The sequence below is a fragment of the Lissotriton helveticus genome, chromosome 4_1 (assembly GCF_964261635.1).
Source record: "Lissotriton helveticus chromosome 4_1, aLisHel1.1, whole genome shotgun sequence".
Classification (NCBI taxonomy): domain Eukaryota; kingdom Metazoa; phylum Chordata; class Amphibia; order Caudata; family Salamandridae; genus Lissotriton; species Lissotriton helveticus.
The window spans coordinates 618,317,607-618,334,782 of NC_136063.1; the positions used below are offsets into that span (position 1 = coordinate 618,317,607).

The window sequence follows — 17,176 nt, forward strand, 5'->3', positions numbered from 1 at the left end:
AGGGGCTGGAGGTGTGCTTTCACTGTAAACTGTCACAAAGAGGGTTGAGGTGTGTCCTGCCTTTCCTGAGTGACTCATGGTTGGGCTGAAAACGCCTGGTCTTCATTTAGAGTGGTGGGAGAAGTTTTCACTAGCACCTGAATGGGCAGTGTCTTCTCTGCGCAAAGCTGTATCCACCTACTGTAGTAAAGCTGGGCAGAACTGGTTTGGACTGGGCTCAGAAACCCTTGCCACAAAGAAAACAAAGAGAAAATGTGGTATAAATATTGTGGCCCTGACCCCAGGTCTTTAGAACACTTTTTTGAACAAGGAAGTGGGAGGCAACTTTAACTGCACACTATGTGCCCTTTCGAAACAGGCCGCGTGCCTTTTAGTAGCTGGGGTCACAGACTGTAGTTGTCATTTTAATCATAAACCCTGTGGGAATATTTGTAATTCACTATTGTCAAAATGTTCTCCTTTCCTTACTGTGGATCTTATTAATTCAGTAGGCATTGGTTCAGTAAAATATTTTGGGAGAGGCCAAGGCACTTTAATAGATTTTATTGCTTTCTCAGAGTATTTTAAACCCCACTCCTTGACTTTCACCATTCATAAAATTTGTCACAGTGATCTGATCACTACCCCTTATCTTTAAAGCTGGTGACCCAATGTGATGATCAAATCGAATCTGCTAGATCAGGTCCATTATTTATGTCAAAAACAAGGGGGTACTAAGTGGTCTACCATAAACCCTGACCTGGTTTTATGTCAAATTATAACATCTAATGCGACTCAAGTTCTAGACTGCCTGGAAGATAACATAAACTCTTTAGTTATGGTAACATCTTTCGAGGCAATAACAGAGACAATAAATGTCGCATTAACTAAGACTATGCCACAGAGCTCAAAGTGTGGTTTAACAGTGACTGCAGCTTTTTTCATAACAAATTAATTAAGACATTGAAAACAAAATCCCGAAATATATCCGAGGTAAAGCAGTCACGCCTTGAATATAAGCAGTTGCTAGAGAAACGCAAGCTAGAAATTAGACACGAAGATTGGGAACAACTTTACATAGCCTGTCAGAGCAGAGTCTCTAAACTTTTTTGGCAAACTGTTAACCAGGATTATTTTAATGGTACCAACTGTGGTAAAATTGATGTGGCAATTATGCCCGAGACATCGGTCGAACATTTTTCAGGCCTTTATAAAATCGGTAGTGATCCCGATTTTAGTATCAACATCAAATATGGGGCAATAACCATGGCACTCCCAACATTAGATGAGGTGGACAGGGCCTTAACCCAGACTGAGGAATAAGGCCTCTAGCCCTGACGGTACCCCCACGGATCTGTTTTTAGCCAACACACCCCTGTGGCTCCCGCTGCTAACAAACATCCTAAGTTGCTATGTGGCTCAGGGGTGTCCCTGGAGATCCGTGATAATAGTTCCCATCTTTAAAAAAGGTGACAAGGCAAATCCCAAATGTTATCGGCCAATATCTTTAATTGACTGCACCTGCAAGATCATGGGCAGAGTAATTTTAGAAAGGCTAGAGGCTTGGGTAACAGAAAACTGTAAGTTTTTGGATATCCAATATGGTTTCAGGAGCTGCCTGGGTACGGTAGAACAGTGCCTAAACCTGTATCTGGTCATAGGCCAATGCACTTTAGCCAAGCCTGGATCCCTTTATTTAGGGTTCATGGACTTGACTTCTGCCTTTGACTAGGTGCAGAGAGGGAGGCTCTGGGAGAAGATGCTGGTAATGGGTATTGAACTGGCCATCGTGCATTTTTTAGCAGCTATGCATCGGGACATCACATGTAGAGTTCGCTATGGGGCAGGAGGGGAACTCACTGCCCCAATTGAAATGAGCCACGGGGTCAACCAGGGCTGCAATCTTGCCCCTTTTTTATTCTGTCTGTATATAAATGACTTAGAAAGTCACATTAAAAATGGGAATGTGGATGCTCCCCAGATAGGCCGAAGGCTCTTACTGGCATTATTATATGCAGACAACTGTGTTTTAATGTCTAGAACTGGGGTGGGGCTGCAAATCTTTTAACTAGTTTTAATAATTTTATGAATGACCTTGGCCTGAAGACTAATGTAGCGAAATCCCACATTATCGTGGTGGGTAAATCTCCCACAATGGTAAAGACATGTTTTACAAACAATGAGAAATTGCTTTATGAGCCTACCTTTTCCTATTTAGGAATTTCGTTTCGACTTAAAAAGGCTTCATTTAGTAGAGGCAATGACTAGGGGCTTCAATCAAAATCTGGAAGCCATCTTTAGATTTTCTAAACAACTAGCCCCCCATTCCCATAAAAGTTATTACAAAAATCTACAAGGCAAGTACATGTGCTGCTACCATGTATGGTGCTGGAGTCTGATTTTTTTGTAACAGTGCAGGCCTACACAGAGCTGAGAATACGTTTTTGAAATGCTTGTTGACTGTTCCTATAAGTACTGCTGCCACTATCTGTCACAGCGAACTTGGCGTGATCCCCCTGTCCTTTCGTATACAAGTAGCTCCTTTATTATTGTGGCATAACATTTGGGTAAAGGTAGACGCAGTCCTGAACTGTGCTGTTATTGCAGACTGTTTAAAATTGGAGTGGGTGAATAAAATCCGCTGGATTTCTTATGTCAAAGCTCAGCTGAAGAATTTGTTCCGACAATCGAGGAAATATTGCCTAAATATCAAGGGCAAAGTTGAAGAGAGAATTTCGGGCTTACTCCTATTCGACCAGAGGTCGATGGCAAAAAAAAGGGTTAGTGACACTCACTTCTAGTTTGCTTTCCAGGCACTGAGCCTTACCTCTCCTTTTATTTTAGCCATGCTAAACTGTATTATCTTATTAGGTTCAGGTTTGGCATCTCTCATCTTTTGGTTTCATACCCACGTAACATATATTCTGATGCCAAATAGGATGCATGCCCATGCGATTCAGAATCAGTCCAGAGTACGTTGCATTTCATGTTTATTTGTAAACTTTATATCAACCCAAGACGTGCTTTTTTAAAACCACATTTAAAATTCCTAAATATAAGAAAATCTCAGGCCGCTTTTCACTATCCTCACCTTTTAAAAGATGAATTTATTTGCCTAAGGATTTATAATTATATCTCTTCTGCAGTTTGGCTTCGTAATGTTGTTGGAAAATGATTTCTATGTATTTTACTACATTTTGTGCCTAAGACTTAAGATCCCTTAGCATGGAATCACGTCCCACAGTGACTAATGATGATATTTGAAATTGTTGCCAATAAGTATTATGTACATATATGCTCCCTTTCTGTCCATTTACCATCTCTAGTTCTAACACAGTTGTGCTTATATGCCTTTGTAGTATTCATCTGAGGAGACTTATATCTGGACATTTGTAAATTGTTCCTTTTTACTTACGGAATTTCTATTTGATGTTTGTAATTCTATTAATTGCATTTGTTTTTAACAAGAAATGCTTATTTCTTTTATGATGCATTCTTTTATGGCTGGCACACAGCCAAATAAAGATTTCTGACTGACTGACTGATCAAGGAACCTGCCAAAAAGATCTGGAGAAGCTCTGAGGAGGAACTACCACTTTGCTGTGTGCTTTGCTGTATTGGCCCTTGGGGGCTGCTTCTGCCTTGGGCAGTGAAAGGACTGGACTGAACTTTCTGCAACTTCTTTGTTTGCTTTTCTCTATGGTTTGAGTTAGAGCCTGCCCCCTGTTCAAGAAGTCTCAGGAACAGCAAAGATTTCAAGTTCATCTGCTACCAGCACTGGGAACTGTGTGTTTTGTGCTGCAAAAGAAGAAAAAACAACCTGAAGCCGTCAATGATGCCGCAGCTGGCTCGGTGTCCTGACGGCCCCGCAGAGGGCACTGCCGCACTTCGCACTGCAACCCTGGTCTCACCGACGATGACGCCAGACGCCGCCACTGAGTGGCTGCTTCCACTGTAACCTGTGGGCACCACACTTCACACCGCCTCGCTTCACATGTTGCCCTGATAACCCCAATGACACCGCTCCACGCCGACACGAACGCCACTGCTTGCACGGTGGTTTGAGGGCCCCACTTGTCAGTTACCCAACGCACAGCCCCGTCCCACACCGCAACCTTGACCTACGGATGCTGGCGCCATCGAATTCGGTTTGTCAGCCGACGACAGCGCTTTAGCAATGATGGTGTTGCTTCTTGCACTGTGACCTTCCAGCACCACACCACTTTGCACCACAGCCCTGGTCTTATTGACACTGCTGGATTACTGTCACTGAGCCATATCCTGCACTGTGACCTGAGGGCACCGAACGTCACAAGGATGCCATGCTGGTGCTCCCTACTTCAACCGCACAGAGTTTGATCTGCAACGTGTGTGACTTCAAAGGCCCGACGACTTCTGCATCAACCTCCGGAACTGATGTCTGCCAACACCAACTCTTCGGAGCTCACTGCGAGGTCCCGATGCCCTCCATTTCTAAAGGTTCGGTTTTGCAGGTTTTTCCAACACGTAGCCGGCCCGCGATGCCGCAGTCAACCAGAACTGTTTGGATTTGATGTTCATGACGCCGTGATAGCCCCAGACAGAGCTATCAACTTCAAAAAACAGTATTTTGTCTATTTTTGCTTATTGATATTACTAAGAGCTGTATGGTGGATTTTTATCATTTTTGGTCTTGTTTTGCACAGATAAAATATTGGATATTTATCTCAAACTGGTGTGGTGTCCTTTGTAGTGTTTTCACTGTATTACTGCTGGATACTGTGCAAATGCTTTACACACTGCGTCTGAGATTAGCTTAGCTGCTTGTGTCAAGCTACCAAAAGGGCGAGCAGGGGTTATTTTAGAAGTGTATCCCCCTTATCCTGACTAGGATGAAGGGTCCCTACTTAGACAGGGTAACAACCTGCCAACTAGAGACCCTCATTTCTGACAACCTGTCACACCAGATTCCTGTCTACACCTAGCCTGTGGTGGTTACAACAGCTGCCATATATGAGAACTGCTGCCAGGTGCCACCGTCCTGACACCTTCAAAATCTTCACGTTCCCAGAGAGGCTGTGGCCCCAACAACTCAAAATCAGTCCCTGCATCAACAGGACCATTTCATATGCCCGCCCTGCCTAAATTGCAATGCCAAGATGTTTGTAACCATGGGGCTGGAGAACTGTGAGAGGAGAAGAGACAGAGTAGTAGACCAAGGACTGCAGCATGAACTAAGACAAAAAAAGAACATTTAACTGAACTGTTGGAGGCATATATGCCTTTGGGATGATTGAGGGAATTGCACCTGTGCCTGATCAGCGTTGTATACCAGAGTAGGTGCCAGGAATTGCAAATGCTGGAGATCCCTGTTAGTGAGTGTTGAGCCTTAAGATCATAAATAGGATTTAAACCTTGTGTCACATTAAACAAGTGGTACTGTATTGTATTACAATATGCTGTGCAATTAAAGTCCTTTCTTTTATTCAAAAGGTACGCCCCAGGCTGGACAATATAGTATTGTGTCTGTTGGTTGAATGTTGAGTCCTGATCTCTTACCCCCCCACACATTTTATCTCACTAAAAAGCCTTTGCGTGCTTGGGCTTGCTACACTGGGAGTCAAGTGCGTAAGGTGAGTACTTGGCCCAGTTCGCAGCACCATGCAAGAATGGACCCCAGGACACCAATGGCAAATGAGCTAAACCACCACTGTTGAGGACCCATGTGCCCTGTGACTCCCCCCTCTCCCAAAAGAGGTTTGACATTCCTTATAAATGAGTGCCTGTTCTTACCACATACAACCACTTGTGCAAACGATGCACTACGTTTGTACCATGAAAAAGAAGCAATGATGTTTGGCTGTGGGTCATAGCTTTTCTGTCTTAGAAGAGAGTGATCAATAAGTATGACAAAAGCAGATTTGTGCACCAGTTACTGCTTGGGGTTGAAAATATACCATTGGCTCACTCATAATCAGGAACCAGAGGACGTATTACATCAGGGATTTTAATTAGGTGAAGAACGTATATTACTTTCTTAAATTATGTGGCAAAAGAAAAAGGTGTTGCAGAGTTACGACTGTTGTGACTTATCACTCTGCAAGAGACAGAACCCACGATTACAGGTGCTGTTGATTATTTCAGGGCACAAATTCAAGATTAATAGTTACTACTCCCCAAAATGTCAGTATAGGATGTTATAAACCAGGGGTTACACAAGTGTTTTTGGTGTACATTTGCTAATATTTTGGCACAACCCCCCTCCCCCACCCCCTTCGCAATTGCATCACATTTAGCGCTACTAAGGGTGGCCTGGCTCGTCATCAAATATTGCTTCAGAAGTAGGATGGAGGATGGTTGCAGTGGTCAAAATCGAGATTAGCGGTAACAGAGTTAGGGCCAGATGTGCTAAGAACTGGTCGCAAAACACTTGTCGCAATTTGCAATCAGGATTTCTGCGACCAGTTTGGCAATTTGTGAACCACCTATGTACTCATAGGTTGGATTGCAAATTGCTGATTCCTAGTGGGTCACAATTCAACATACATAATGAATAATAATGAGGTATGTTGCAAATTGTGACCCACCAGGAATAAGCAACCACCAGAGGGATGGTGGCCTGTTGAGGTCAGCAGACCACCATGTCTGTAATTGCTTTTAAATAAAGCAATTTTTTTAAGAAATGCATCGTGTTTTCCTTAAATGAAAATGGAATGCGTTTGAAAACCCCCAGAAAAGTGTGTGTTTAATTTTTAAACTACTCTTAAAAATGTTTTTGTCAACATTTACAAAGAGTGTCCTTTGGGGCACTTTTCCAGCTTGCGAATTTACCACCTGCTTTGAGGAGGTGGTAAATGATTAATGTTTTGCAACTGAGTTTCAGTCTCAAAACAATTTATACCAATCTGATTTGGTATTTGGAAGGGACACCCTAAACACACCCTTTACAAATAGGTGCAATTTAATTTTGTACAGAAGAAAAGTCCTTTGTGTGGTGGGAAGCAGACCAGTTCTGTTTACCAGATCCTTTGAGAACACAAAAAGGCTTTGCAATGGCTCGGTAATACGTCTATCACAAGGTAAGAGGTTTTAATTATTTTTTTATTTAATTTTACTTATCCCATCATCTGTTGACTTCCCCGACCCTCATCCCGCCCCGCCGCTCATACCTGTGACGCCAGTCTTCTTTCCCAAAGGGCAAGTGCATTATGGAGATCTTTGGACATAATGCTACACATTACTTCCACTAGCACCAACACGTCATCGAACAGGACCACCTCCAGGGACTGGGATCCTTGCTGGTTTTCAAATAAATCTGCGTTCGCTTCCTGTTTTTCTCGTTGAACTCCACAGGAGCGCGCGGCCTATCTAGGTCACCACAGAAGCATGAGGGTCCGTCAGCAACCAGTTGAACAACACTCGCAGAATAACCACGCAGCAAACAGTATGGTGTCCACCAGTTTTATTAAAATTACTGTATACTTTTTCAGTTTGAAGATGAGGATGGCAAAGCGCATGAAGAAACAACAAAACCAGTGGATCTTTGGCATTTCAGTGTCCATCGCCTTTCTCTACATTTTCTAATAAAATTCTATCAATAATGTATCCACGTTTTTTTCTTTTCATTACAACTCACAGCTGCAAGCGTGCCCCCTGGTGGTGGCATTGAAATAAACGTTTTCCTATTTTTCTCCAGGGAAAAAGAAAACGAAAAACTTCGAAAAACACTACAATACAGAGTGCTCAGTCGACACACAGAATGAATGCACCAACACGGAACGATTAACTAACCACCTCGTTAACTTGCAACTCACCTACCCACATCCAGGCACCTCCCGACATAAACATATCCGTCTTCTGTTTCTGTACATTGACTCATAACATATTTCTGATTTTGATACATTAAATACAATTGGCAACTTTTTGCTTGTCCCTCGACATCGGTGTAAAAAAACGATTCGTGGGACGCTAATACCTGATCCCTAATGGGCCAAAATGACGACAACACGACTCCATCCTACAAACAGGTTTATGCTGGTGAATTCTTCCGACTCATAGTCCAATCGTAGTCCAAGTTCACTATAAATACTATTGATTGGACTGTGATAAAGGCCATGGCGTCCTCCATTGGCTGCGAACAGTGGTACCTACCACTGAACTTTAATACACTTGAAATGCCCGTAACCTGAATCATGACTGGGGAGCTGCCCCCGTGTGTACAATCATTAAAAAAGTAACTTAACATTTGTGTTCTGTGAACATACAATTTGGCAGTGATCAACTCAAACGCAGTAAATTCCATGAGGGTGAGCGAAACAGGCAACAAACCCGTAGTTTGCACCCCAGTTCATTAAATCTGCAAATCATGTACTCCCGCTGCACAGGCAGGTGGTTGGCGTTCTTGCGGAGTAGGAAAATGTAGGTTCATGTCAAGCAGAATGTGTGTGTGTGTTGGTTCAGCCTGTGCTTGCAACCAAAGGTTACCATACTGCCAAAAACAGACAATGCGCGCTTGTGGGGGTGACGGGTTCAGTCTAGTGCCAGCAGGGGCTGTGTGTTGTCGCTCTCTCTTGGCACCTCATGTTTCAGGGTCCCGGGCTCCACCACAGACTGAGACCTGGAAGGGAACAGACACATTGTGGTTAGGGTGGAGACAATCACCACAAACGATATCTTCATTGACTGCGACCTTAAGAATAGCCCATGGAAAACATTGCACCTTTCAGGATATATCATTTACTTAGTTTGAATGTCAATTAACAAAATCGTATTTTATATGGTGTAATAGTGGCATTAAAATATGACATTCACTATCACAAAACATCATTATTTTATATTCTCTGTTAAAAGTTGCACACATAAGCGTTGCCGTTGACCTATGAAAGGAAGGTCGTTCGTTAAATTGGCAAAACTGAAGGGCCATATTATCAAGAACGGCGATAACATTATCGCCGCTTTAGTGGCAGGAAACTGCCGCTAAAGCTGCGATAAGGGCTTGGTAATATGCCCTAGAGAATTCCAGTAGAAGCCCAGGTTTGTGGTCCTTCACACTTGAACCTGGGCTTCATTTGGAATTCTCCAGGGCATATTACCAAGCCCTTATCATAGCTTTAGCGGCAGTTTCCTGCCGCTAAAGCGGCGATAATGTTATCGCCGTTCTTGATAATATGGCCCAAAGAGTTTTAAAACACTTGAGGCAACTCAGATTTTCTTAAGAAGTTGGTTGGAATTTATCCATTGAGAAGGTTCAAGCCCTCCGTCTTTACTGCCCGATTCCTGATAAAGACCACAACAACGGCAATGAGAATAGCACACAGCTATTGAGTAAAAGCCACCGGGAAATGGCTTGCTTTGCAAGGAGAACAGTAGCTGACCCTGCACAGAAGCTACTGTGACCATCCAGAGCTGGATCTCAAAATTCACGCAGAGGCAGCTTCTCCGCTATGGCAGAGAGCGTCGCCCTCCCTGTCAGCAGCCTCAAAAAGGTGAACAATAAAACGATAATAATGTGTTTATCATTGTTTTATTTTTGCTCTCAGAGCCAAGACTTGGAGGAAGAGGCAGAGCCATCAGGGGTGCGGGGGAGAAGGAGCAGTTACAGAGGGAGTGGTGGGCACTGTTCTGAGTGAGACAGCTGGCCAAACCGTCATGTGCAGAATAGCTGTCTCTGACTCGAGCCCCGTTTCTGGGTTGGAGACAGCAGGCACAGGCTCCCAGACTTCCTGGCAGCGCAAATCAAGGGTGTTCTGGCCACAAGGGTGTTCTGGCCAGTCCTGATGCTGCTCTCATGACATGAGAGCAGTGTCAGGATTGGCCACTTGGTAGTCTGGAAGCCTCTGCTGCCTGTGGTGGAGCCTGAAGATCGGAAGAGCGGCAATGCAGCAGGTTAGTTCTTATTTGTATTTTTAATTTTTGTCATCCTCTGTTGTCTGTTGTCCCCTCCACCAGCTCCACCCCTATACCAGCCACCACAGTAGGAGCCAATGGATAGGATGCTAGGAACTGGAGTCACATGTACAACCGGCTTTCCTTGCAATATTGTGCAACAACCTAAGTTGCTATACCAGTCATATGAATAGCTGTGCAAAACTATACTCCAAGTGTAAAGTCACCCTTATGCAACAATGCAGATGTTTCATTCAAGACTTGAGAGGGGGGTTGTTAGAAACGGGACCCCCGGCCGGCCACGGCTCACGCCAAGTCAGTCAGGGATCACCATTTCTAAGGTCAGGGCAAGGGAGTCACACACCAAGACAACCCCTGCTCACCCTCTAGGTAACGTGACGCGAGCAGCAAGGCTAATCTCGGAGGCGATGTGTAAAGCGTTTGCGCACGCACCCCAGCGACAACACCCTAGGCCCACCACAAAGGAAACTCCACACAAGGTTATATAAAAAATAGCCTTTGTATTATAATAATAAAAACACATTAGATAACATACACACTTTACAATGTGCCAACAGGCACGGGCAAGATTTACAAGGGATTATGTACAGGACAGGGCCACCTGGACCACTGTCAGGGGTATGCATTTTTTAGAAATAATACTTGTAGGTATAACACTTAGCACATAAACATATAATGAATGTAGCACACAAAATAGTTACATGTAGCATACAACCAGTAACTACTGGTAAAGGGAAAATACCTCCTACGCCACCCTAAACACTGTAGGGAAATCACGCAGGGAACTAGGACCTTATCATCAGGACCTATGGAAGGAAAACCTATCACCTAAGCAAGTCACATTTAGCAAAGGGAAGAAAACCTAAAATAATCACCTAAGCAAGTCACATTTAGCAAAGGCAATAAAACATCAACAATCCTCTAAGCAGGTCACTTTTAGCGAAGGGGATAAAACCATAAACAATTACCTAAGCAGGTCACTTTTAGCAAAGGTAAAACAAACATTCCTCTAAGCAGGTCACTTTTAGCAAAGGGAAATAAACCATAAACAATTACCTAAGCAGGTCACTTTTAGCAAAGGTAAAACAAACATTCCTCTAAGCAGGTCACTTTTAGCAAAGGGGAATAAAACATAAAGAATCACCTAAGCAGGTCACTTTTAGCAAAGGTAATAACAACCATTCCTCTAAGCAGGTCACTTTTAGCAAAGGGGAATAAAACATAAAGAATCACCTAAGCAGGTCACTTTTAGCAAAGGTAATAACAAACATTCCTCTAAGCAGGTCACTTTTAGCAAAGGGGAATAAAACATAAAGAATCACCTAAGCAGGTCACTTTTAGCAGAGGTAATAACAAACAATTGCACATGAAACATTAAAACATATTCAGAGGTGCAGGCAGAACATTTGCACAGGAATCATATAAGCAGTAACTCATAAATTGCGCAGGGTGCATGTAGCACCACACTAGAACTGTCCCCCAGGCCAACTGGCCTCGCAAGGGGCTGAAATGCTCTGAGTCTCAATGTCAGGGAAGGCTGCACAGGCAGCCAAGAACACAAAGCCTAAACGTAGCAACTGTCCACTAAGTGCTGGACAGTTGTAAATACAGATGACCAACGTTGGAGCCTCGTGGGCTCAAGAACAAGGAATGGCGCCCAAGAGCCTCTCTGGGGCTCTAAAACAAATGAGGGCGCTGTGAGCCTTCTCTGGGCTCAACAAACAACTGGGGCCAAGAGCCTCTCAGGGCTCAATAAACACATGCGGGGCCCTGGAGCCTCGTGGGCTTGAAAATGCAGATGTGCCCCTGAAGCCTCTCGGGGCTCCCTCGCAATTGGGGCGGAACGTTGGAGTCCCTCACGGGGGACTCGAAGACAGATAATGCCCCCGGAGCCCTTGGCTCCCACAAAGAAATGCTGCCCACGTTGGAGCAGCCCTCTCCCAACGGGGCCGCTCGAGGAATCACAAAGAACCCGCCCCCGCACTCACTGGGACTTCACTGGTGCTGCGGGAGGCGGGAGACACGGCCGGCTTCTCCTCTCTTGGACGGCGCGCTGGGGCCGCGGGCGGGGCTCCCCTGCACTCGGGAGCCTCGGCGAGACGCGGCAGGCTGCTTCCTCGGTCCTCGCAGCCAATCACAGCGCGAGTCGCCCGGCGAGCCTCCGGCAGCTGTGACCAATCACAGCGCGGCTCTCCGGGTGACGTCAGCGGCTGCACTCTCTCGGTCCCGGGCTGTGGCGGTGAAACCACGGGGCAATGCCGGGTGGGCACCGGCCTCAAATTAGAATATAAAGCGAGGTAGGCACTCGCTATGCCTGGCAAAGCGCTCCAAAGCGCTATAATCAAAATAAAGCGCACCCAGCGCTTAGGGGACAAAGAGAAGCGCTCCCAGCGGCAGGGAGGAAAATAAAGCGCTCTTTAGCGCTATAAGGCAAATGAACGCTTCCAGGCGCTCTGGCAAAAGTATAGCTCCAGTAAGGTCTGGAGGCAGGCAGGGGGGGCAAGGCAGGGCCAGAGCCAGCACACTGGGTCTCCAGGCAGGGAGACAAGCCAAGTGGCGGTCCTCTTGGCCCCAGCAGCAGCAACAGCCCCCTCTGGCAAGGATCCAAAAGTAGAACAACTTGTAAGGGGACACAGCCCCTTCTTATACTGTGAAATCCTTTGTTTTCAGGGTGCAGGGTGGGGGGAAACCAGTTGCAGCTGGCTTGGGAGTACCCTTGATGGCCCAACCACCCCTTTCATTCACTGGGGAGGCTTGGGTCGTTAGACACACCACAGGGGGGTGGAGCCAGCATTGTGTGGGGAAAAACCCAGCCCATCCAGGACCCAGGTGCACTCCTCCCACACATCACTCATGCTGATCTCACACTCACCACCGGGCAGACCCATCCAGACTTCCTGGAGCCTGGCATGCCAGCCAGCTCCAGCCAATCACCCTCCAGCATCCTCACTGCACACATACATCAATGTCCAGAAGTAGCACTTCCCTTCTAGACACATACAAGCCGCACATACCATTGCGCAGCATTCATTCTCATGAGTTCATACATACTAAACTCGAGCCTGCACTCCCCACACATCAGGAACTAACATGGACACACACATTCCCCATGCATTCCTATGGGAGGGCAGGCCAGCCATACTACACGCACGCACTTTACTCTGGGGCACAGGGAAAAAGTGCGCCAAGACCCAAAAACCACTAACACTGGGTCACAAATAAAAGCAAAAAGATTAGGGGTGAACCTGCCCTAAGGCCCAAGTCCAACACAACCCCCTTCCAGCCAAAACGCAGGGCAGACCAATCACCACCGTGATGGTCTTCCCTGCTTGGGGCGATAAAACAAGGACGAGGGCCCACAACTGCAGGGACACCCTCCTGTTTTACGCCACGGTGAACCCCTAGGGTTCCTTCTAAAACTACTGTAGGGACTAACTGGGGTACCCCACTGGTACTCTCCAGCTGCCCTCGGCCAGGACCAGGCCCTAGGCCACCCAGGTGCCACTGGATCCTGCCTACTCACAAAGTGGGGGGTAGTAACCCCTGGCACATAATAGCCACTCTCCACCCTTCCTGTCTGCAAGACAGGGCTAGACTGCCACTGGTTCTCCAGCCTAGGGTCTACAACCTTAGGTGGACCAGGAGTCTCAGGGAAGGCTCTCCTCCCCCTACCTCTTCTTCTCGGGTTCCTCCTCCTCCTGCGAGGGGTACCCTCTAAACACCATCCTCCCAACCTAGGGTTTAACCCCTCAGGTTGCACCGGGGTCAGAGGTGGGCTCTCCCACCCTCTGCACCCCCTTCCAGAGTCCTGCTCCCTCCCAACCGGGGCGGTACCTCTGGAAAAAGAACTGGTCAGGACACTGATTACAGTAGTCCCACCCTTCAGGTCAGGCGGATCCTGAACCTGGCCTTCCAACCTCTGGTCTAGAACCTTTGGTGGAACCAATGCCTGGCACTCCAGGACTTCTGGGGACTCACATACTATCCCCCAATCACTCTTCTCGCTGGACTCCTGTACCCTCCCCACTGGAGCGGTACTGCCAGACTCTAGAACCATAGAAGCTCCGCGTACAGATGCTCCAGGTCCTCTACACACTAGGAGATCTCCCTCAAGTGAACTAACAGGCTAGTCTAGGTTCCCATCCTGGTGTTCCCTAAAGAAACCATCCAGGCTCTGTGACAGGGCTTCGGGCGTCTGGGGACTCTCGGTCACACACTCACTCCTGCTCCACTGAGACAGGCAGTCAGCCCCTACATCCTCCTCACTAACCAGGGACCTAGCTAGGCTACTCTCGCCCTCCTCCACCACGCTGGGCTGGAGGACACCTGACCCACTATTGTTGGAATCACTCACTAGTGACTCTAAAGAACCTCTCGCACTGTCCCAGCACTCTGCTTCCTTTGCAAGGTCCCAAGGACAAAAACATTTCAACTTCAGCAGGTGCTGGCGCAACTCTGGACAAACAACACTGAGCAACTGCTCTTTGAGGAACATATTCACCACTTCGTCCACCTCATTGTCCGAGTTAGCCCTCAGCCAATCCCACATTGCATCAGAACAGTCATCCACAAAATACCCCCACTCCTGGTGAGGTGGTTTCCTAAGGTTCCTAAACTTCAACCTGTTCTCCTCCTCTTGGGAAACAGGTACCATACTCGGGGAACTGGGAGTGGGACTGTCTACACTTATATTTAAAAAGCTGCCACCACTGGATTCAACCCTCCCTGGGGAATCCAGAAAACCACAACTGCACTCAGGGGATAACCTATCCTCTAGGGCTACCTTCTCCCTGAACAAGGCCCTTTCAGCCTCTAGCTTGGCGTGCTCCAACCTGAGCTGTTCCATCGCTAGCTGATGCTCCCGCTCTTCCCTCCTATCCAACTACTCCTCTGGGGACAGAACAAGGGATGGGGCGCTGGTACTGACACTGGACCCAGCAAGGGACTCCCTATCTATGGGGTCCTCACTATCTGCTGATATCCATCCACTGTCATCATCATACAACTCACATTCTTCAGGGCTCTCCACAGACTCACCACCCTCATGGCGTGTGGCCCGGGCCCTATCTCTCTCACTGTGCTCAAGATCCCACTGACCCTTTTGCCATAGGATCAGGCTGTCCCTAAGCTGGGACTGAGTATCCAACTCACTCACCTCCATGCCTCCCTCTTCACAGAATCTGACCAGCTCTGACCTACTGTACCTAAAAAGACAACAGAGATCAAAAACAGGCTCCATTTTGGCGGACGTTCTCAAGAAGAGTTTGACACAGGGAACCTGGGGGTCTGAGCTTACACAGGAGTACACAATTAACACAATTCAGCAAGATTCCTATCTCAGAGAACTTGCACTCCTCTGTCCAGTGTAACACACCACTCATTCACACACACCCTCCCCTCGGACCGGTAAGGCAGTTTCTACCACCCCTGATTTCTCAACCTGACCATAAAGACACAGGTACCAAACTCTGGAAGCAGGGCGGGGAACAAATGTACTGGACAGAAATTACAAAATGACACCTTTCAGGAGAAGCAATACTGATCTTCCCTAAAAAACAATAATCCCCAAAATGTGGTTATCTAAAATTGTAGAGTTTTGTAATGTGGCCTGTCGCCACTGTGGTACAGCGCAAACGCAAGTCCAATCCCACCGCTGCCACCAATGTTAGAAACGGGACCCCCGGCCGGCCACGGCTCACGCCAAGTCAGTCAGGGATCACCATTTCTAAGGTCAGGGCAAGGGAGTCACACACCAAGACAACCCCTGCTCACCCTCTAGGTAACGTGACGCGAGCAGCAAGGCTAATCTCGGAGGCGATGTGTAAAGCGTTTGCGCGCGCACCCCAGCGACAACACCCTAGGCCCACCACAAAGGAAACTCCACACAAGGTTATATCAAAAATAGCCTTTGTATTATAATAATAAAAACACATTAGATAACATACACACTTTACAATGTGCCAACAGGCACGGGCAAGATTTACAAGGGATTATGTACAGGACAGGGCCACCTGGACCACTGTCAGGGGTATGCATTTTTTAGAAATAATACTTGTAGGTATAACACTTAGCACATAAACATATAATGAATGTAGCACACAAAATAGTTACATGTAGCATACAACCAGTAACTACTGGTAAAGGGAAAATACCTCCTACGCCACCCTAAACACTGTAGGGAAATCACGCAGGGAACTAGGACCTTATCATCAGGACCTATGGAAGGAAAACCTATCACCTAAGCAAGTCACATTTAGCAAAGGGAAGGAAACCTAAAATAATCACCTAAGCAAGTCACATTTAGCAAAGGCAATAAAACATCAACAATCCTCTAAGCAGGTCACTTTTAGCGAAGGGGATAAAACCATAAACAATTACCTAAGCAGGTCACTTTTAGCAAAGGTAAAACAAACATTCCTCTAAGCAGGTCACGTTTAGCAAAGGGAAATAAACCATAAACAATTACCTAAGCAGGTCACTTTTAGCAAAGGTAAAACAAACATTCCTCTAAGCAGATCACTTTTAGCAAAGGGGAATAAAACATAAAGAATCACCTAAGCAGGTCACTTTTAGCAAAGGTAATAACAACCATTCCTCTAAGCAGGTCACTTTTAGCAAAGGGGAATAAAACATAAAGAATCACCTAAGCAGGTCACTTTTAGCAAAGGTAATAACAAACATTCCTCTAAGCAGGTCACTTTTAGCAAAGGGGAATAAAACATAAAGAATCACCTAAGCAGGTCACTTTTAGCAGAGGTAATAACAAACAATTGCACATGAAACATTAAAACATATTCAGAGGTGCAGGCAGAACATTTGCACAGGAATCATATAAGCAGTAACTCATAAATTGCGCAGGGTGCATGTAGCACCACACTAGAACTGTCCCCCAGGCCAACTGGCCTCGCAAGGGGCTGAAATGCTCTGAGTCTCAATGTCAGGGAAGGCTGCACAGGCAGCCAAGAACACAAAGCCTAAATGTAGCAACTGTCCACTAAGTGCTGGACAGTTGTAAATACAGATGACCAACGTTGGAGCCTCGTGGGCTCAAGAACAAGGAATGGCGCCCAAGAGCCTCTCTGGGGCTCTAAAACAAATGAGGGCGCTGTGAGCCTTCTCTGGGCTCAACGAACAACTGGGGCCAAGAGCCTCTCAGGGCTCAATAAACACCTGCGGGGCCCTGGAGCCTCGTGGGCTCGAAAATGCAGATGTGCCCCTGAAGCCTCTCGGGGCTCCCTCGCAATTCGCGCGGAACGTTGGAGTCCCTCACGGGGGACTCGAAGACAGATAATGCCCCCGGAGCCCTTGGCTC

The 17,176-nt window shown here is 46.6% G+C and overlaps 1 protein-coding gene across 1 annotated transcript in view; it reads right to left on the reverse strand.

Moving 5' to 3' along the window:
• Window positions 1–7,405: 7,405 nt before the first annotated feature.
• CLVS1 (clavesin 1) overlaps window positions 7,406–17,176 on the reverse strand; it is a 534,684-nt gene continuing 524,913 nt past the window's right edge. Inside the window, exon 6 of the mRNA XM_078685644.1 lies at window positions 7,406–8,575. Coding sequence (XP_078541770.1) covers window positions 8,488–8,575 — 88 coding nt within the window. The 3' untranslated portion in view covers window positions 7,406–8,487. The remainder of the gene's footprint in view (window positions 8,576–17,176) is intronic.